Source organism: Sphaeramia orbicularis, chromosome 4, assembly GCF_902148855.1.
Source record: "Sphaeramia orbicularis chromosome 4, fSphaOr1.1, whole genome shotgun sequence".
NCBI lineage: Eukaryota > Metazoa > Chordata > Actinopteri > Kurtiformes > Apogonidae > Sphaeramia > Sphaeramia orbicularis.
This window is the reverse complement of record NC_043960.1, coordinates 38,757,148-38,780,198: the sequence shown is the minus strand read 5'-3', so window position 1 is coordinate 38,780,198 and position 23,051 is coordinate 38,757,148. Positions and strand designations below refer to the sequence as shown.

At 43.7% G+C, this 23,051-nt stretch overlaps 1 protein-coding gene across 1 annotated transcript; it reads right to left on the bottom strand.

Annotated features, from left to right (window-relative positions):
* Window positions 1-622: 622 nt before the first annotated feature.
* On the bottom strand, window positions 623-21,402 carry zbtb7a (zinc finger and BTB domain containing 7a). The gene is made up of 6 exons (XM_030132769.1): window positions 21,311-21,402; window positions 19,854-19,872; window positions 19,667-19,735; window positions 11,776-12,339; window positions 10,057-10,946; window positions 623-8,035 (listed from the first exon to the last, which is right to left on the bottom strand). The coding sequence occupies exons 1-6, from the start codon at window positions 21,400-21,402 to the stop codon at window positions 7,600-7,602; spliced, it is 2,070 nt and encodes a 689-aa protein (XP_029988629.1). The 3' UTR covers window positions 623-7,599.
* Between the last annotated feature and the right edge of the window lie 1,649 nt (window positions 21,403-23,051).

The window sequence follows — 23,051 nt, the reverse complement described above, 5'->3', positions numbered from 1 at the left end:
CCAAAGTCACCTATACCCCCCACCCCCCGCAGCTTTCAATAGATATGGACTGACTCCCATGCTGAGAAAAAAACCTTTGTGAAGAGAAAGGGGTTATTTAAAAAGTAAATCCACAATGAATCACAAAAAGGGCTGCTGCACTTTCTCAGTTAAAACATTCGATAATGGCTGAGACTTTGTGGTGTATCCAGTGTCTGGGATACACATATCGTGGTTTGGTCAGACGTACAATGAGAATTAAAGTGTTAACAGCCTTTTCTGTCATTTGCGACTCAGTGTAGATCCACATTTTAACATCCAGATTTGAGAACTTGGCTTTTCCTGTATTCTGCCACTTGAACATGTACATCAGAAAGGTTTTAAACCATGTCTAAAGGATTCTTGTAATAATCACAGTTACAAATCAATCTATTATAAATAGTATCCTACATCTTTCTCTCCCAAGTTAAACCATTTAATGAACTATGGATTTACTCAATGTATATGTTATGATCAATATTATCTTTCCACTCTACTGCAATTGATTTGACATAGATGTTAAGGCCAAAATTTTCTGTAACGATTTTGCAAAAGTGCATGATGGTCCTTTGGCCATTTCATCCATCTTCCGTAATCATTCAAGCTCTATATGGATACCAGATCCAGCTTTTTTTTTTTTTGTATTTTTTTTTTTTGTACTTTTTTTTTCTTACAACAGACAGGGTGTTATTGCAGACAAAGATATTCTGCAGTGGATACAACACTGCATGTTTAACATTCAGCACAGCTAGCCTTCTCAGAAAGCTTTGCAACTGTTATACAGGTTTCTTTTTCAAGAAAAAGGAGTCTCCCAAAATAAGATCAAATGACCTTTCTCCCAACAGGATCTGAGACAGTAAGCAGAAAACGGGCAGGGGGAGATCCAGCCTGTATCCCCTCCCCCTACCCCTGTGTGACTATGCAATAAGCTGCATATAAAAGTATGGTGGTTGTAATAACAGAGATGTGTTTGTTTAAGTCCAGATGGGGTGGCAGCTTGAACCACCTTCAATCCAGATACCAAATATTCAAGTTTTCATTTTTTAAAAATTTCAATATATTCTTTTTTTGCATTTAAATAATCTGCAATGAGAAAACATCAACAGGAACAACAAAAATAATAACAATAGTGATAACCATAACATAAAAGCACACAAAATTCAGGATGGCCTTTCGCAAAGTGCTTTTGTTACAATCGCAGAAGCTGAAAAAAGGCAGTTGGATAGCGTTACGCTGGGGGCCTTTTGAACCGTCTGTCTGTCTGTCTGTCTGTCTGTCTGTCGCAGGATTGTGAGGCTAGACAGAAAGACTGAAAAAGCCAATGTTGACCGTTTCCTCCTGCTGTCTCCGACACACATCCTTTAAACCAGCCAAACACTCCGAAGTGGGAATCACAGTATGAAGTTAAAGTTATGGAATGTATCCTAAAATTGGTTTAGGTGACTGCAAACTGAAAACTGTCTCTTCCTCCACACCTCATCCAATCTCCTCTCCCTCCTTTCTCTCCTGTCGATTCCCTTGCTGAGCATGTGTGATCTTTGATCAAAGGCCGGTCGGCAGCAAAGATGTAGACTCTAAGTCCAGAGAGAGGGAGAGAGATGGGAGAAGAAAGTAAGAGAACATATACCCCCCCACACCCCACCCCATGTGCTTTTCCAACCCCATCTCCTTTCAAAAATGTTACAGTCTGACTAATAAGACTGAATCTCTAGTGGCTTCCTTCCTCCCAACAAACAATTCACTAGATCAATATTAGATGGAGAAATAGGCTGGTCACAGCCACTTAACAATGAGGGAACTGGTCTTGCTTTTATCTTTCCAAGGAAATATTAAGTTGGATATTGGTATAAACAAGAAAGGCAAAAGACATAGAAGTAACTTGGAGGGTGACCAGACATACTAGAAACTGAGCAGACATTGAAACCCAATGCATAGCAGTGTATTTTCCACCTGAGAAGTACTTACATAGAGACAAGGGGAATCAGCAACATTCTCACTGTTGCAGTTCCACACTGTGAAATCTGTGGTGACCTCCTTTGAGTTACAATTCTCATTATATTATGGCCATGCAATTCCCATCAGTTTAAATGACCAATACTGAACCATTGGTCAGTAAACAAACAGTCCATCACCTCCACTTTCTCACCTCATCCCTGAAAACAACACAGCATGCGTACATCCAGCCTACCCCCTAACCCTCCTGTATTTATGCCAGCCTTTGCATCCCCAGAGATGGAGAAAGACTCCAAGTGCAAACTGTCCCCACTTGGCTGATAGCGGCCAACAGACAGCTGCCTGCCTCTCTGAAGGACCCAGGGCTGTCTGTGGAAGTGCCAGAGCCACGCTGCGCATAGTGCCGTACTGCATATGCTGCACTCAGCTTGCTGTGCATCAAGAGCCTGATGGAAAACACACAAAAAAAATCAGGTGTGCAGCAAAATGACGAAGCAAAGCGAATAGTCCCCCTTCTGTCGCCACAAGCCCAGTCGCCCCGTCCCTTTTTGTTTGATTATTTACAGTTATCACCGTTATCGTAGTTGTTGGTTGTCTTTGTTTTATGGCCTTAGAGATAGATGCACCAAAAAACTTTGATAACAGCACAAGAAAACTAAACATGAAGGTCAATTTGGAAAAACATTTACAATGAAGTTCTGAGACATTCTCTGCAGCCTGTGTCAGAGTAACCTTGGTCTGGGGCTGAGGCATTTGTGGAGCCATAAAGGCTAACAGAGACACAGCTCTGAAGTAGTGGCTACTAAACACACACTATTTTTCTTTTCTTTTTTTTTTTTCTTTTTTTTTTTTACAAGTAAAACCTTTGACAGCTAAATAATCGATTTCAATACCAAGCCAAACAACTCTTATAATTTGGTTTCAAAACATGGACAATAAACAACTGTCTATGGTACAAAGGTGGACAAAGTGTGTAGTTTGTCCCAGTTCATGTAAGGCACACTGTGGCCCTTGATGTTGCAGTTTCCACCCGGTGGGAGTGAGCCTCAGCCCCACACTGCACAATATCACTGTCTGGATTGATCAAAACAAAAAGCTTAATGGTGCTCACACAAGGCCACACAGTCCCAGTCCACTTCAAGGACAACATTTCAATTCAGTCCAACCTTTACAGGAAGTAAACCAAAATCATCAAATTCATCCGACAATCAAAATATCAGTGTTGGACAATTCAAATCACCATTAACTATTCATTAAATGAACATTAGTCAATTTGGGACTAGACCCCTCAACTCTAGACTTAGAAAGAACTGGATTCAGTATCTCTGGCACCCACACTGACACACATTTGTCACCTCAGTCATCAGACCAAGACAAAAGGAGGACTAAAGGTCCTAAGTGCCTAAATATGGTACATTTTATCATGTCTCAAAATCAATAGCAAATGTAATTTGCTGTTACCACAACATTAGGAGTTCCCATCAAAAGTGACATCTGAAATCTCTTTTCAAGAGCCTTCAGATTAAACAACAAACTTCTACTAATTCAACATTAGATTTGTAGCTTAAAATGTCCAATGACTTGAATGTAAGTCATTTTTTTCCTTTGGTATTTGTTGTTGTTGGACGTCTGCGTATTTCTTATTATACTGTACATGATTATTTCGATGGAGGGGTTGGATGGACTCTTTATGAGACCATTGAGTATTTACCACACTGCTCTGTGCTCATGGAAACTCACAGGCCTCTCTGAGGTCTCCTGCCCTTCTCCCATAAGCAGGACAAGGACATTTAACATTAGTGCAAACTTTTGCTCTCTCAGCTTAAGCACAATTTCCAGTGCTATCAGGCTTTGTATCCATAACCCCACCCAAGAACCCATTTAACCCACCCTCCTGGCACAGCAATCCAAAACCATAACCCCAACCCACGCACGCACGCACGCACACACATACACACACATACGTGCAGCCATGTAAAATTGTTAGAAATAAAAAATAGCTGTAGCACAACACGTTATTTGTAAGAAAAACAAGTGTAGACAGAAAAAAAACTATACATCCTTACACATCTGATTCTATTGTCCACAAGGACACAAAGAGCGATAGAAAGTGAACTCAAGTAAATATCTGTAGGATTCCACACACATTTCTGCATATATATTCAAGAGGAGGGCAACTGTGTGTGGCTTAGTCAGGGAGGCCCAGTCTGGATAAATTATAGACATACTTTTATTACCTCTAGACTACAGAAGACCTTGACTGTGGGCAAATCTCGCGACAAGAAAAGCTTTGGTTAATCAACACACATAAGACTTTCGGGAAATATTAAGGTCCAAAGAAACATATTTTAAATGGCTCAAAAAGTCTCAACAGGTTGCGTAAAACTCTGCCACATCAAGACTAAACGGGTTTATGTAGCCCATGCCAAGTACCACTTAAGATAAATATCACAAACCAGGCAGATATCAGCCTCGACCATTTTACATTGGTCTGCCTATGGGAGTCAAACTGTGCAATAATGAAGCCCATCTTTATCATAACAGAGATGCAAAAATAGAAACAAAACTCTGAGGACCTCGCCAACCCCTGACAATGGCCACCAAGGGTAAAAGAAGAGTTATGCAAATCTGGACCTAGAGAGCTATAAAGTAAACAAGCAAATGTCCAATGAGCCGTTTTACAATATGGTATTTTTGCTTCTGTGGTACCGTGGACCTATTATCACTGTGGTTCCTTGGAGAACATGTGTAGTTATGAGAGTAGCTGGTGAACAGATGGGGTAGACATGAAGTTTGTTTATCCAAGCTTGTCCTGAGACCCTCCTGCCTGCCAGCCAGCAATGCATGCCTGTGCACACGCACGCAAAAAATATGCATGCATAGACACACACACACACACACAGTGCCCTTTCTTTCCATCTTTCTTCCTTGCCTGCCCCCTCTATCCCCTTACCTTATATTAAGACATACAGATAACTCATTAGAATTTTTAATAACTAACTTCAAGTGCAATCAGTTGAATGGATTAATTTTATATTTTTTTGTTTATGGTCACAAACCTAACATGTATCTGAACCTGCCTGGCTTCTCTTCGAGATCGGAACTCGTGCATTTTTTGTTTTTTTTTGGCAGCTTGTCATCAAAACCTGAACAAAACCAGAGAGAAAGAGCTGAACATCACATGCTCAGACAGAGAAGAAAGCACTGATCTCATTTGCAACTGGTTTGTTTCAAAGTACCCGTTTCGTTGACAAAAGCGCCCTCCTCAGTAACAAAGTGCATCATAACCTGCTTTCCAATTAAGGTGCAAAGGACTTGATAGTTGAACGGCCTCACTACTGCAGAAATTATAGAGTATGGTGGGTGGGGGGCGGGGGGGGGAACTCAAAATAATAAAAATGTTTCTTAACTCAAAGGCTCAATATGCTTTAGGTCTAAAAAAGTAACATTGGATTTGGAATACAGTCACACAATGTGGATATTTTGAGATGTACAAATCCAGATGTATTGAGTCACTGACAATGTTCGGACAGAATTGTCAGCTCTGGTGTTTTCCCCTTCTCCACTGGATACCTGGATACCCAGAGAGTGCGAGTGTGTGTTATGTGTGTGAGAAACAGAGAAAGTGCATCGGGGCTGGCAGCTCAGGATGCATGTTTGAACAGGCTGTGGCTGACTCACACAGTGATGATGTGGCCAGAGGGACCCTGGCTGCCACGCACACATGTATGCACACACCGACACACATACATGTAAACACACAAACACTAAACTGCCAGCACCAGGCATCTTACCCACAGTAACACCAGGCTCTAATATAATAATATCCCCTCCAGGCTGGTTCGAGGGCATTAGAGGACTACAGAGGGAGAGAGAGGGAGAGAAAAGGCCTGATTTGATCCCCTCCTGCCTGGAAACGTGGCTGAGCTGGGGGAGATTATTTTTTGGAATGCAACAGACATTGTGAGATCCCCCTCCCCTTCCCTTGTTCCCCTCCCCCATCAACAACTAGCTGCAGCTGCACTCCTATTTGGCCTCCCAACTTGGACAGGTATTTATTGCTCTCTTCATCATACAGGTTGCCTTATGGTTGTGTGGTCCCTTGGGCAAAAAGATTGGAATAAGCATGATGCATAAAACCACCTCTCACTCCCTCCCCAACACCAGCCCACTTCCTTTAAATATACCTCTCTTTTTCTTGCTCTGTTGGATATCTTTAGTAAAGCTGTGCAAACATAGAAAAAAGGTGCTCATCTATCGCCTCTTCGTACTCTTTATCACTCTCTCACTCAGGCTCCCTGCCATTCCTTTAACCTGCTGTTGGTTAAATGCTACCCGCGCCTTGTCACACAAGGACAGATTCCGAAAAACTGCACAAAGTTAAGCACATTCATTCATTCGACCTCCTCATCCTTTGGGCAGGAACTATACATGTCAAGTGTTAAGTTTAAAACAAATGGGTGACTAAATGTTTTCTTTTTTTCACCAAACATTCATACAGTTTTTGTTTTGTTCACCCACAAGCTTCACTCTGTGAGAAATATGACATCAAGCCTAAGAGGAAAAACCAGACTGGTTAAGTACACCTCAGCATTAAGAGGGGACCTATGTCATATCACCACCTGCCGTATATACATGTATACAATTATAAAGTGTCAAGTACCCGAAGCAGTCAACTCAAAAAGGAACGACAAAAAATTAAGACAAAATTAACAGGGAAAACAGAAACGCTGAAACTGCAGGATTGTGAGGGGATAAGAGGCAACGTAGTTAAGCCAACAGATACATTGACGATGGTAGTGCTTCAAAAACACAAACCCTCCACCCCACATATTCCCTAGTCCTGCAATTGACGAGCCCCCATTAATGTGGATTCGACTCAACATAAATTTGTTTTTCAATAAGACAAACCATAAAATCTTAAAATGCATCTTATGGAGTAAGTAACACTTCAATCAAACCCTTGTCTGATTCTTTCTGGAACATTTAAAGAGAGGAAAAAAACTGTTGCATCAAAATGGTAGTGAGTTTTCCTTGCATATGCCATATTGTGGCAATGTTGTTTCTATGGTAACTGTACATTTCAGACCTGCAAAAGAATAGAAAAAGAGTTGTTTTCACGGGGAGGATTTGTCCTCGCTTCACCCGTACAACAGCCAGAAGGTGCTTGACAGACACCTTGCTCAGAGCTTGAAGGCTGTGAGGACAAAACCAATAAAATCTAAATCAACTGCATAGTTGCTGAGCTTCTTTGTATCTAATATACATCTGCCTAAGCACAATTGCCAATGTATAAAACCCCAAATATTATAAAGACAGAAATGACCCAGAAAGTGGACGTCATGGGTGTGTGATTTGAAGCGTTCTTTGCTCTTTAACAGAAAAACTGAGTCAAGTGCTTGCATGTCTACTCCAATTCCTAAAGTATAAGGAAAAAGAAATATAAAGATTAGATCTTTGTGACACCCTGATTTGGTTTATAGAGGAATATTTAGTTGTTTTCGTTTTTTTTTTGTTTTTTTTAAAGTTTGCCTTTGCATGTTTTTTCTCCTCTGTGTTCACTGGCCTGTCTCACAGGCGGTGCAGAGTGACTGTGTCCAGCAGTGTGTCCTTGTCTCCCCTGCAGTCTCAGGGCCCTGCCTCCCCTGCCAACTCCTGCAGCTGAGGACTGTGTGCATGGGATTCAGCAGCCTCCTCCACCTCTGCCACTGAAGTTGCCTCAGAGCGCCGCCGTCCCCTAATGGTACGAGGCCCAGGTCCAGTGTCAGGGCTGGGGCTCAGCAAACCCAAGGGGGCGTCAAGGAGCCCAGGCTCTCGCACTCGAGGCTTTCGGCCGCGGCGAGAGGGAATGCCGTTGCAGCCGTCCTTCTTGAGGTGGCGATGCAGGTGATCCGAGCGCACAAAAGTCTTAAAGCAGCTAGAGCACTGGTAGGGGCGCAGGCCGGTGTGAACACGCATGTGATTCTTTAGGTCGTAGTTGTGAGCAAAGGCTGCTCCACACTGCGTACACAGGTAAGGCTTCTCTCCTGTATGCTTCCGCATATGAACCTTGAGCTTGTCCTGCCTGAGAAGAGAAATAAAGAAGATCACACCAGAACACACATTAATGCATTTCACATACACAAAAGGATCAGCTCACATTCATTTGAATGCAAAGTACAAAGAGCCAGTTTCAGGTTCATTGCAATAGCGTGCACAAAATGCATCATTAACTATACATTAAATTATGTGTACAAAGGTCAGCATAATATGCTTTAGATGGTTTTATTTTCTGTTTAAAAGCCACCATTTGGATCTCTTCCAATTGGATTACTCTGTAAGGACAGCCGGGCAATTGAGGACAGGTTGTAAACTTTACATCTTTATCTGTGTAAGTGCACACAAGAACACTAGAAGTGTTGTTAACAAAAAAAAAAAAAAAGAATTTTTTAAAAGCTAGCCTATATGTTTTAATGTGTTAAAGCTTTGTGCTTTTGTAGTAAGTACTAATGAACCTGTAAGATGCTGCACTTCTTTTGCACTTGGTTTCCTTGTATCATTAGCCTCATGGTATAATTACAAAAGTCATATTTTTTTCAGATCATAGCCAGTGCAAAATGAAGCAGCAGTGTTAAGGGAGTAAAGTTATGCAGATATCACCATTTGGCCAAAAATATGATTTAGGCAATTATACTACTAGGCTAATGATAAGCTTTACTTTGTTCACATTTAAGCATGTCAGAGTTCAAACAGAATGATTTACAATAACTGAATTATACCACAATAACCACACCATACTGGACAGCAAAATCCAAATGGAGATTCCTAATTTAAAGCCTCTTTATATCCTGGAACATTTTTTTTACTTTGTGATGATACAGCACCCACTAAACTTTATCAGGCTGCCTTGGCCTTCATTTGACTCATCCCTCCCCCTTTAGCACAGGCTATCTCTCTAACTCCTGGGCTCTTAAATCGTCTAACCCTTCTACACATAGGGCGAAGGGCTCCTAAACAAACAAGCATAAGTAAGACCACTCTATACACACATGCCATGTAAGTAGATTAGGTGTCATTCAAGCAAACAAATAAACCCATGTAACTTAACAGATCTATACCAAGTGTGCCCCAAATAACAATATTAAAAAAGGAAAACATGTCCATAGGTAAGTAGAAAGACACACTCGCTTACACAACCACACACAACCACACAGGCCTTGGAACAAAGTGGCACACTGACAGAGGTGAATTATTTAAAGGACAGGAGTGATTTATTACCGTGCGAGGCACACTCTTAACCCTGATCAAACAGGATTAAGATTACAATACCCCCTTCCCACTGCCGGTCGAATTCAGCTAGAAGCCTGGTCTTCCCTACCTACCATGTCAGCAGAGGTTCAGTGTATTTCTAGCCTATCACATCTATTTCCAGCACAAGTCTACTGATTAATTAATTAAAGGAATGATTTCAAGGAAGAGACAATGAAATACAAGGAAACCATGTGGTCTTAAGAAAGTCCCTTACTGTGAAGTGCCCACATTTATCTGAGCTGCACATGGCAGATTTCATTAGTGAGGTAAAGAAGTGAGAGAGGAAGAGAGAGGAGGGGGGTGGTGTTAACTACTCTGCTGTGGGCAATAATCAACAAAACCAGAGATCAAAAGTTCACATTACTGCACTGGAGTACATGGAGCACCATCCAGGGCCTGTAATCCCCCTCTGTATCAGAACACAGTACTTTATAGCAGCCCTCCACTAGATAACACTACCAAGGCACAGCCTTCTTTTATAGGACCCCTATGTTAAAATTCCAGGACTTTGCTTTGACGCTGTCACAATAAAACAGACTTTTATAACCAAACGAAAGAGTTGGAGAATTGTGCCTGCCACTTTAGCATGGATTTTGCTACAATGTAACATTTGTAAAAATTTGCCTGATTAGGGTTATTCTACTGTACTGCCCTTTTAATGCAAAGCTAATTTGGTTAGTGCTAATACTCCCGCTCTTGGCTTTGTTTTGTTTTGCAGTGCTGGGTGGTTTGTATACAGTGCCAAGACTATTAGTACATGTGACATGGGGTAGTCACTTCATTAATTGGGCTTACCTGGTAAAGCGCACTTTGCAGATGGCGCATTCATAGGGTTTTTCTCCCGTGTGCGTTCGGATGTGGCGGGGTAGCTTGCCTGCTCCTTGAATGACCTTGGAGCATATGGGGCACTTCTGGAAGGCCTTAGAGCGCATCTTCCTCTCTCCTCCACCTCCTCCTCCACCCCCACCGCCTCTCTCTCCAGCCCCCCTCTCTCCTACTCCAACTCTGTCTTGGCCTGTACTGCCCCGTGATAACCAGAGCGGCTGCACTCCCTGTGTCACAGCAGCAGAAGCTGTATCCTCGTGCTGCGTGCTGTTAAAATAATTCAAGTAAAATTCCACGTCAGCATCATCGCCGTCCCCCAGTTCTTCACCAGCCATTGCACGCTTCTTCTGCCTTTCTATGGAGTCCATCATCTGTTGTAGAAGGGCACTGGCTGAACCCCTCTCCCTTGCCATCACCTCCCTGCCTCCATCCTCCACCTCTGTTTCCTGCCCTAGCCTGGACTCAGGGGGGAGATAGAAGTGCCCGTTTTGAGATGGAGGATAGTACGACGACCCCAGGCTCCCTCCATTCCCCTGCACGGCATCCCCATCCTCCTCTTCCTCCTCATCGTCATCCTCCTCCTCTAGCTCTTGTGTTGGAGGCTGGGCCAAGGCCAAGGCAAGGGGTGAGTAGTACTCACCAGGACCACCAGGAGTTCCATTACTAGGGGCCCCCCCATTACCATGGTTAAAGTGCAGGTGTGTGGGCAGGTCCCTGAGCTCTGGCGTGCTGCAGCTGCTGCTCCAGTGCGCCCCTCTCTGGAAGTACTCCAAATACTCCCGGGCCCGCACGCGGTTCCCCTGCTCCTGGCCACCTCTGCCTTTACCTTCGTCATCTTCATCTTTTCGCTCACTGCCCGCCTAGTGAAACATTAAGGATGACAAAGACACTGAGTTGAGGACAAAGTAAGAGTCAGTCAAAGTTTGCACCAAGGACACACAAGAGGGGTAGGTGCACAGTAGCAACAGAGAAAAGAAAAAGGAAAACCTGACACAGAAGACCAAAACAGCTAAGTAGGAAATTTATATAGCTAGAGTGGGTATAAAGTTTGTTGTCATTGGTCAGCCAAGTGACACTGTAATGTTACAGGCTAGGATCCTTTGACATTTAACACCAAGGTGCACATGGAAGCCTTTCATGATGTGATCATCACAGTGAGGAATGGTCAGATTATCACCTCATGTAGATACGGATTTATTCAAATGCACCATATAACAAGATACAACTGATAGTGATGAAGTGTAGCTGTGATATGCTGCGTCTGTAGTCTGGAAAAGAGCATGGTGTCCTTCCACACATGCTTCTAGCTCAGCATGAGTAACTGTTGAAGTAACCCCAAGGCTGTGGGTGTGTGTCTGGCATAGTGAGAGAGACTGACAAAGCCATGATGTAAGCTTGACTATGCCTCTTTTCATAATAAAGGGGTTGGTACATTGACTAGACACCTCATTCCCTAGGAGGTTTCACCAGGAGAACTAGAGTTATTCTATTTTACAACACATCTTGTCAGCATGAACTGTACTATATCAGAGGTCCACTGTGCCTTGCTATAAATCCATTTAACACTTACTGCACAATGAGTTGTTTATGGTGCTACTAACTCATAAAGGCAGAGCAGGCCACATCTCATCTCAAAGTTTAAATCTGACTTTAAAACATGTCACTTCTAGTTTTATAATGTTCTTGTACCGGCGGGGAGAGCACTTTGGTGTCCAGCAGGTGCGTACAGACATCCTGGACAGGTGGGATTTCCAGGAGGCGTGCAGCAGCAAGGATGTCAGCCACACTGCTGTGACTGACTGTCAGTGTGGCTGTGTAGGCAAAGTCCAGCAATGCACCAAGAGCCTCCGCCGCCACAAAGTCGATGTTGTAGATGTTCTGTTGGTCAGCAGCAGCCCCTGAAGTGAAGAGCTTGTGGAAATAGGAGCTGCAGGATGCCAGGACGGAACGGTGTGCTGGGAACTCACGATCCTGTGTAACCAAGAGCACATCGCATAGCAGGCCACTGAGTCGCTGCTTGTTCAGGCTGCCCAGGATGTCGGCGCTGTGCTCAGGAAAAGGGATCCCCACAGGCCCTTCCTCTGCCTCTCCTGCTCCTCCTCTCCCTCCTCCACCGCCACTGCTTGCTGTCCCCCTGAGCCGCCGTCCACCCCTCCCACCGGCTCCTGACGACATCTTCCACCAGCCTGCCGCCGAGCCTCCTAGCACAGCCCCCACCCGTGTATCCGTCCTGCCGTCTGTCCGTCTGCCTGTCTGAAATGAGCAGAGTTTGATAAAGGGAAGGGGGGAGACAACAAGAAAATAACCAATCAGTCTACAGTGTTCTTTGGGTGGATAGAGACAGAGTACATTCAGGGTGCAACAAATAAATGTTTGACCACAGCAGACCCACACAGAATATGAAGCTTCTTTGGTTACCTCATGGAATAATTCTGAAATTTAATAAATCAATTTGAGAATCTGAATTTAACTACTTCACATGCAGGAATATTTAATTCCATTTCAGAAATGTATTAATCAAGTGGTAGTTTCATACTAAAATAGAGTACTGGTATTTCGTGACTTTCTGAAAATGTGTCCATAAATACCACAAGTATGTCATCGTAATTATCATGTGTGAAAGCGCTGATGGTGAAAGTCCATTTATGATTTTATTATTGTTTGCACTATAGACTTCTCTCATGTAGTAACACCTTAGAAAAAGAATTATTTTTGATTTTAGATATTTCATAGACTCTCTTTGTGAAGTAGCATTAAGCATTATCCTTGGTTCAGACAAAATATTCTATGAGAGGTCATATACAGAGGGATACATAGATCAGATCTGGGGGGATGCCCCCACCCTCAAAAAAATTGCACCTACTCTCAGTGGTGGAGAATCCCAGCTCCATAAAGTCAAAGTCCTGCCATGTACCGTCGTGGAAAAAATGATTAGACCACCCTTGTTTTCTTCAGTTTCTTATTCATTTTAATCACCAAAATCACTTCAGTCTCACATCAATAGCTATGGCATTGTACTGAGGCATTCCATGTTTTCTCTTCTGTCTGTTTTAGTCACATGACACACACAGGAGTTAGTACTTGATTGCATAACCATTGTTTCTGATTACTTTTGATGGTCTCATAATTTTTTCTGTGACTGAATTTGTTCCAACCATTCACTGAACCAGCCTATTTTGATGAGCACACCTCCTCATCCAGGTAGATGCGATAATTAGTGGAATCACCTGTGTTAAGTGAACAGGCAGAACCAATACATGGCAGGACTTCTACTTTATGGAGCTGGGATTCTCCACCTCTGCCTACCATTTATGGGGCTGCTCTGGTATAATTTACCACTCTCAGAAATACAGAAGTACATACAAGGCCAAGAGCTGAAAATAAACGAAACTAAAATCTAAATGTATGAGAAATTTCTGTGAAGGATACGCTAACAAAACATCAACAATTTACATTAATACAAAAGCAACGTTGAGTCAAATAAATGCATTTATAAATGAGCATCAGAAATGGACTTGAAAATGTAGGTTCTTAGAGGATATTACAAGGCTATACATTTAATGTGAAAACTAGCCATCAGGCAGATATATAATTGAAAAAATAAGTTGAAAGTTATTTATGGTCATCTACAAGTTAATATAACTTGCAATAATAAAATCTATCTATCTATCTATCTATCTATCTTACAATATTACTGTACATTAAAACAATATTCATAATCTTAGTAAACAGTGTACTACCCTTTTTAGTCTGCCAATAACATCTAAAATCATTCACTTGAAGGAGAAATCCTCATTCTTTAAAATCTTGGCCATGCAAAGGCTATTTGTCATACCAACATATCCACAGTGTCCACAGAAACAACAACCACTCATGCTTACCAAAACCCTCTCCCAAAAGAGCCAAACTTAGTAATTATGTGATCTGTGTGGCGCTAAAGTTGAAGTTCACTACCAAATCCACCTGTGAATTCGGGCATTTTTCTTTTTACAAATCTTTATTTAAAGTTGCAAGACAAGCAATAATTACAACAGGAAAAAATGGTTGCAGGAACTGGAGAGAAATCACAAGGTAAAACACTAAAATTTATTCCAACTGGAACAACAGGTGTATTTACAGAGTGGCAATAAAACACTAAGTTTGGAAATGTGCAATAAATTACTTTCTGATAGCTGCTAATAATCAACAATTTGTACATGTGTACAACCATGCATTTTGTTCTGCCAAAACACACAAGTGGGTGAACGACTGAGGATGTGTATGTACTATACTGCACTTGTATGTGCAGGTGGGTGGCTGCCTATTTCCTTGTATACACGCCTACATCTACGGGTGTGTGCATACACTTGTGCAAGAAACCAAGTAAGAGGTCACGGAGGACAAATAGGAAGAGGGCAGTAGGGATCAGAGTGCATGCTGGGAGAAAGGCTGTACGGCTTGTGCAGTCCGTGTTAGTTAAGAGCTAGGGAGGGGAGAGAGGGAGGTGAAGGAAAAGAAGGGAGGGAGGGGGCTGCCAGAGCAGACCCTGTGGAAAAAACTCCACAGGAGTAGGAAGAGGACACGCAACAAGCTGCGAGGGAACAGTATTAAAAAGGGAGGTTGTCAATCCGGTCTGAGCTGGTTACCCCACCCTGTACTGTGTGCCAAGTTTCAGGAAAGGCTGTCCCCTTGCTCACGTGTGGGGGGGAGATTAAAATGATCGACTGAAGCCTGTGCAGTGGGAGGGGGGTTTCGGCAGAACAAGCCATCCTCAATTTCTCTATTAACACACCCACACCCACAAGCAAATACTGTAACATCACAAAAACATCAATAATGTGCAATAAACATGCACATAAGCACACATATAGGACATCCACCCCCAACTACCCCCCCTCCGCCTTGCTCCATCTGCCAGGGAGACACAGCAGGGGGTGAATCGGGGGGGGGGGGGGGGGGCAACTCAATAGTTGGAGGATGCATTGAGTATGTTGCTCTCAAAGAGACAAGGCGTTCAAATGACATTCCTTCAGATCTGCCTCGTGGTATGTTCGCACGTAACACCCCACTACCACCAAACCTGCCTAACCTGGCTGCCTCTCCTCTTTCCTACCTGTTCCCTTATGTTCTACACCGTTTTTTGATTCTCCGATCTTTTCTATTCTCTGCTGTTTCAAGCAACGCCTAAGCGTCTCCACACCTACAGGTTTGGCAACATGTCAGTTCTGCCCACAGGTCAGAGTTAGGTAAAGCCTTTAAAGAGACCTCTAGAGAGGCAGGCAGGAGGCAGAGAGCAGACATTCGCTCCACCGTATGATGATCCTTTAAGTGGGTCAGTGATTGTTTACATTTAGGCAAAACATTACAATGAAGGAAACAGTCAAACAAATATGTGTACAGTCAAATAACACAGGCCATACTTTAAGGAACTGTTTTGTTTCATTACTGGCAAATGATAAAACGGTTCATCTGCTTCTTACTCTACATCTCCCTTAACTTGATTCAATTTTGATACGCAGCTGACCGCAAAGCCTCTACAAACACTGCCAATGTCTTTCACAAAGCTCTGATGAAAACAGACTGTCAGACATGGCATGAGCAAATTTTATTATCCAACCCCTCATCTGAATATGCTGAGGGAGGGGAGGGAGGCGAGGGCAAAGACAAAGAGAGATGGCACGGGAAGCAGAGGCAGAGAGAGAGAGAGAGAGAGAGAGTACAGAGTGAGATGGAGACGGAAGAAAGAGCAAGAGAAAGGGCAACCACATGGCTACCGGTCATGTCCTTCACAGGTGGAAATAGATCTCTGTGAGCCCATCCAGTCAAGAGCCAACCTCCTTTTCTCTTACATAGTCGCAGAGCACCTGCACTACACTAGGCTTTGCTGCAAGCTTGTGTATGTGTTATCCCCCGTACCCTGTGACCCTGGGCCACAGCTTTGTGCGGTAAAGACGTTGAGCTGAAAGAAGATAAACACACACATACACACACACTCATTTCAGTGCCAACAAAGCACGGAGGGACGCCTCGATGTGCGTGAGCCACCTGTCCTCAAATAACCCCGCAAAGAGAACTAAGAAAAAGGAAACAGTGCAACAAACCTGATCCTGACACCTCCTCATGGCTTGAAACATTCCTTATCACTAATTCATGCCTGTGGGTGACAAGGCCTGCAGCCCAGCACAAAGCAGCGCACCAGCTGTCCGCGTACCTGACATTCTACTTCCAGGAAAGAGCCTTCTCTCAATGCCCAGTCCATGAGCTCCCGGGCCTGCTTTGCAAGTCAAACAACCACTTAAACTCACCCGTCCCATCCCCGCGCTCATCACCTCCATTGCATCTATAACGTTCCTCAAGTTTTTAACATATATCTATAAGCAGCAGCAGATATCAAAATGAGGCTTCAGGGACGAGACAACTAACAATGGTCTCGTGTAAAGCAGTTTCAGTTTTACTGTTTTTTCAGTTGAGAGTGCCGTGTTTGCGTGTGTGTGTTCCTAATATCTTTGCCAAGGCAGTCACACCCAATTTGGTTGTCATTAACATAGTACATGAATAGTAAAAGTGGTTTTATTCTGCATGGTACGTATCATCAATGGAAGGACTGCAGTCTTTCCACTCTCAGAGTATCTCTGTCTTTGGTTGACACATACCAGTCATTCCTTAATACAAAGGAACAAACTGTTAACCCTGTGTAACCCCAGATGTTTCTTAGGTAAATTATATTAAAGAAACAACAAATAGTGTACTGGACAACTTTTAGGAGCACAAAAATTTCAGAGATATAAATTAAATTCAAAGTAAATGTTAAAGCTTTACAATCTATCACCATCTTTACAAAAAATTTACTTTTGCACAGAACATGTGAACAGTCTATTATAATAATGCATCTGCAAAAAGGTGCAGAGGGCCATAATAACTGATATATATATATTATATCATTAATCACTTAACTCAGGAATATAATATATGGGCGACAGTACCTTCCTACTGTCAAATTAATAACACCATATGAAGTGTTGTTAGTTTACTGTTTTGTTTTGTTTTTGCACAAGAGCAGTTTTTCACAGTTTTACTCAGGTGAAGGTTTTGCTTATTCAGGGTCTTGCTTACTATCAGAAGAATTCATTCTGGACAACGAGACAAAACATTTAGTCGGCCCTTTGCTCTCATCTGTGATCCCATCATCACCGTCTTTCATTCCTGTACTGTCCTCATTCCATTCACCATCTCAAATGGCTTTAATGGCAGCGCTTCTGCTGAACTCACCCTGCTGCATAGGAATCACCTCACTCAGGTCAAAAAGGTTCAAGGTTGAACCAGGAGGATACTGCTGATCACAATGGGGAGGGGGTGGCAGTTCCTTGGAAAAGTAGATTTTTAAAGGAGCACCACGGCCAAATGACTCACTGCTGCCAGTAGTGGAAGGAAACCTGATTGGTCATATAGGGAATGGAGCAGGAAGAGGGCAAGTGACTGATAAAACTGCAGTTGCAAGGGCTGGGCTAAGCTAGGGCCTGGCTGCTTTCACTAGATGCTAACCAGGAAGCACTGCCAAAACACAGACACAAAGCCAGTGAAAAGGTAGTGGGTGAGGCAGGGTGTTAAGATCACAAGCTCGCTCATAACTTGTGAGCCTATAGTGGCCTAAGAATCTGGCTCAGATGTCAATGATAAACTCGGCTTTCTTTCAGTTACCTGGTGTAACCTGCATAAATAAGAGGAAAGGTAACCACAAACAAGTGGGCCAAAGTTTCATGTGAGAAAGCTAGCAGGAGTTTGTGATCTCCATATCAAAGATTGTGCTGCCACATGGTATAATTTGTAACTACTCAAACAGGTAAACCATTACTTTGAAGATCATGCAGGAAAACAAATTAAACACTGTAATGAAATCTTAAAGGGTGCTTTTATTTCATATTTTCTTTTGCTAAAGTTACACTTTTATTGTTGCCAACAATGTATCAGTGATGTTATCCTCTAATTGTATGCCTGCGATTGACAAATTTTCTAATAGTTGCAATGAAAAGACAAAATATTAAAAACAAAATGAAATTCTCCATGTCAATACACTAGCCTTTAATTGTAGTTTGGTTTTGTCAGCTTGTTCAATGTCTCATTTTGCAATAAAAGTGACAGTATATGAGTGACAGAACACATGCTATTGAGACTGAAGCGTTTCTCAAACTGCTGTGTAATAAAACCACATCCACAGACCGAGTTCCTTTTAGCTTGAGTAGCAGGCTCTAACGCTGCCATGCTGCCAACCAGGAAGTGTAACAAAATCTTACACATGGCTTTAGAAACAGGCATTACACCCCAACTCAGCGTCATCCAGCAGAACCCAAGCTGGCCACTTGGTCAGTCCGCAGGGCCCAGCATGCCCCGGCTGCAGCGCTGTGTGCATGCGCGGCCTGACGGGGGAAAGAGGACTTCCTGTGAGCCTGTGGCAGGCGTGTAACAGAACCCACTCTGTTATCAGATGACCAGCTCCCTGCTTGTTCGCTCTCTCTGTCCCTACTGTCTGACCCTCCCTCTCTCTCTCTCTCCCCCTCTTCCTCTCATCTGTCGCTCTCATCTCATCATTGCTCCATCTCTGTCTCAGACTCTGCACTGCACAGAACCCACCACTTCACCCACTTCCCCTTTCCACTGCTGAGGAGGCAAATCATTGCAGACCCACCCTGTGCCTTAGCTATCCTTTAATACAACCCACCCATCTTCTCTCCTGTTTCATCCCAAACCAATTCACTAAATCAACATGCCGACAGTGTCAGACTGGTCACATATCCCCTTCCTAGCCTTTCTGCTTAATTAAAAGGAGGCTCTGGTCTCTTGAATACAATGCATAGTATTCTCAAAACAATAAAATGTTAATCTGTAGATAAAAAGCTAAAAGCTTTCAGCTGATTCACATTTTCTTCATTTTATTGAAATTAAACAAAAAAACACATCACCAAAAGACATCATTAAACTCCGAATGTCTAAGTGTGAAAAGTCTTGCTTCACTCCCACCCTGAAAAAGACACATCCGAGCCTCTTGCTCTCCCACTCTAATTTGATCAGGTTGTGTTGGCCTCTCCATAATAAATGTCCCAGTAGAGAACAGAAGAAGCCCCTTTACTCCCCCTAGACTTCAGCACAACAACAGAAAAACAACAGAGAGGGGTCTGTCTGTCTGCCTAACCAGGCTGGAAGCTGTGGTATACAGAGCAGCTGACCAGGGGAACCAAATATAAGGGGGAAGTGAAGCTACATTCGCCAAGCAACAGGCTGATATGGTACTCTACTCAAACAGCAGAAAAACGTCAGATATACAAAAGCACTACAGGAATTACACCAAGCACAAAAGAAAACTGTTTGATTCGACTATAAGGGCTACAATACATAATTTAACCACATAAACAAAAGGTTGAACAAACATAATGACCATTACATGTAGTGTACTGTATACAGCCAACATTTCACTCTAAAATAAAGCCTCAAACTGCCACGGCGACATCACGCAACCTGTCTTCTCAGTCTGTCTGAACCTGCTAGTTTCAGGCCATAGTGGTGTAGGCACAAACATACAGGAATATCAAACTGTATTCAGCCTCACCGCCAAATTGATGGGTGGTGTCTTGGACCTGCCCACAGCCACTGAAGTCCCCTGCAATTCCCCTGGAGTCTATTGTTGGTAACACAGACGAAACACGCATGCATGAAAAGTGCACACACTCAAGCACAAAAACACACATGGCGTCCTAGTTTAACCTCATGCTGGAATTTACTTGAACTAACCATACTTTTCTTCCATAGTGGTACCTAGGAAGGGGTACAGAAAGCAGCAACGGGAAGATATTTACTGTAACTAATATTTTCTGTGACATTGAGCTGAAAAAAAATGTTGTTGACCATGCCTACTGCTGCATTCTGACAAGCATTCCAGACACTTTCCCAGCATTTGGGCGTCTTCATGTTCTGTGCTCTTCTTGTACCCTCTCCATGCCCACACGCTTAAAAAACGGGTTCAACGAGTATGCAAAGCCAAAAAAATACGCATCTGGTTATCAAGTAATGCAGTCAGGGTTCCTGTGAAGTCTTTAAACCATGAACCACATGCAAGCAGGACATGACAGTCAAGATTAGAATCTGCTTTTAACAAGATGCTGGTGAAGAAAGGGGGGTGGGTGAGTGGACTGCAAGAAAAGGATGTCATGAGATTGACCATGGTGTGTGTAGCTGAGAAAAGCTGAACTTAAACCAGCAAATTCACAAGTTTTCCTCCACAGAGCACATAGTTGCCAAAGCTTATGTTTTATTTTAATATTACATGGACTTAGCTGAGGCAGCTTACCCTACCAGTGAAATCCAGTTGTCACAAAATGTGTCACATATTCCCCCCTTCAGCAAGAAGAGGTGTCATATACTGAGGTTTCTCAAGTCGAATATTACTCAAAACCCCACCTGTATTCTGTCAGCTATCAGCATGGTCACACTGCCACCATCGAGCAAACATTAGATGCAGTGGTTTTTGTGGAATTACTTTAACGCCCCTAAAGAAGCAGCAGTGCAGGATGTGCATCTGCCTTCGTCTTTTCACTCCACTAATAATAGCAGCAGTGCCATTTAATCACAGCAGTAGTCACTGACATTAAAAGAATACTGAGCCTCAATAAGATGAAAAGATACAAAATGAGATTGTTTAAAAAGTTCATGTGATGCCATAAAAAGTTTAAGACACAAACTATTTCTCTGAGCAGTGTTCTGTGCAGCACCTTACACTCAGCACTGACCTATTTGCCATTCCCTCCTTTATCTGCAAGTGGGTCAAGAACTCTGAACTCTATCAAACCCCATTTCTCTAACTTCTTCACACACACAACACACCATGGTATTTATGTCCCCTTCTCCTCTCAATCCTAGTCTGAAGACCCTGTGTGTGTGTGTGTGTGTGTGTGTGGATATCTCTGGAGTGCTTACCAAATAGGCAGAAAATGTTTCTCGGGCCCCTATCTGCCTCCCCTGCCTGCCGGCCAGCTCTGCTGCCTCCGTCTCTGGGCAGGGCTAGAGCTTTAGCAGACAGGAAACTTGCGAGTGGCCCTAGTCATACAGGCAAGCCCTTGCCTGATCCCACACAAACAGACACCTACCCCCCCTCCCCTCCCCTCCAACCACCACTACCACCCCACCCCCTCTATTTTCAGCCCACAACTGGGCTCTACATCCCCTGCTCTCATTGGCTTGACAGCTTCTCACTCACCACACCTCCTTGTTGGGATAGGCTGGCGGCTGTTCCCTTTCCTGGATGGCCAAGGGCAAGGCACTCTGGGATATAGAGTTCTGAAACCCCATTTGACCTGCTTTACAGTTCTCGCTGTGGACTACGGTTCCCAGCTCTCGCTGTCTCTACCACCCCCACTATCTCCAAGCCTGCTCTAACGTAAGCACTCTGGGCTGAATTATACACTACAGTATGTTGCTAGCAGGCTGCCAGGTATTAAAGTACAGACCAGCCATCAAACAGGGCCGAGCTTCGTATGAAAAAAAGCACACACATCTCATCCTCAACTGTCAACGCAAACAACCAAACAGCAAAGGTAGATTCTTTCATCAGCTAAAACTCAGCTGACATTTCAGACACACTTAAAACTCCTGACCTAAATTAAGACTTACTCCTATTCCAAACAGTCCACTGCCTCTATAGCATGCCTTGCGTGCAGAGTACACAACTTGCCCTGCTCCGAGCATTGCCAGCACCACTGTCCCGAAAAGTTGTTAGTATTGCTTGTATCTTCTCCAATAGAATTATTTTTGGTTCCTCCTTCCTCTTCTCGTTCAGTACCCCCCACCCTCTCTTGAGAGCCCCCACCCCTCCTCCTCCCCCTCTAAGTGCTTCCACCTGCCTGAAAAGTTAATGCCTTGAACACATCCTATAAAGTTTATCTCAAGATTCCCCAGAGGTAAAAGGCAGTACAGAGGAAGTACTTTAGGAGGATTAAAAAAAGAGGAACCTTGACTAGGGACTACTGCTGCGACCCACCTCTCCTCTCCTCTCCTCTCCGGCCAACCCCCCCACCCTGCTCTCCTTTCTGTCCCCCTCCCTCATTCCTCCCTCTCTCTCCTCTCCTCCTCTGCCCTGCTCCCCTCTGGTCGACAGGCCCAGGGCAGACAGCTAAGGGATGGCAGGGTGCCTTTAGCTCACCTGCGATGGCCGTGGTGGTGCTTGTTGTGGGTTAGCTCAGCCCTCTCCTCTCCTCCTCTTCGGAGCTCTCTCTCTCCCTCTCACTGTTGTGCAGCTTAAAGCCCCGTATGCGCTAACCAAGCAGCAGCAGATCAACTCAATTCCCTTCCTGGTTTCTGGAGGGCAAAGAGGTCCCTCCCTTTCTCTCTCTCGCTCTCACTCTCTCTCTCCCTCTCTCTTAAAGAAACAGCATTCACCCTCTGCCTCTTCTCTCTGTAAAGCAAAAGTAAAGTGGAAAATTCTTTGCGCGCAAAAGTGGACAGTTGTCAAAGTCATAAACTCAATCAGATATGACACAAATCATTAACCCATGCCTTCCCACTGTGCGGTTTTACAATGACTTACTGTCAGTGCGTCGCACTGTGGACCCTCAGGTGAATAGTGTAAGGTTAAACAGAGTTATAACTCTTGTCTGTTCTCACCCGCCTCATCTCTTACAACTTCTTTCCTTTTCTATGTGAGTCGAGTCGCACCCACCCATCCTATTGCCTGAGGTCATGGTGTCCCACCCCAAAAGCAAGCCTTGGCACATTCCAGTACATAGAGTAGGGGCTGCCAGCAACCCCCCTGTTACTCTCTGGCGCGGCCCTGTCTCTGATCATAATACCTGCCAAGCACCAATGGGTGAGGCATCACAGAAGACGTTACTAGGTTGAAAAGTGCCTTATCTACTGTCAGGAATGGCAAGTTCCCATGTGTAAATTTACAGCTCCTGCACTTGATGTTGCGCCACTTCCAACCACCCACCCACACACCCCCT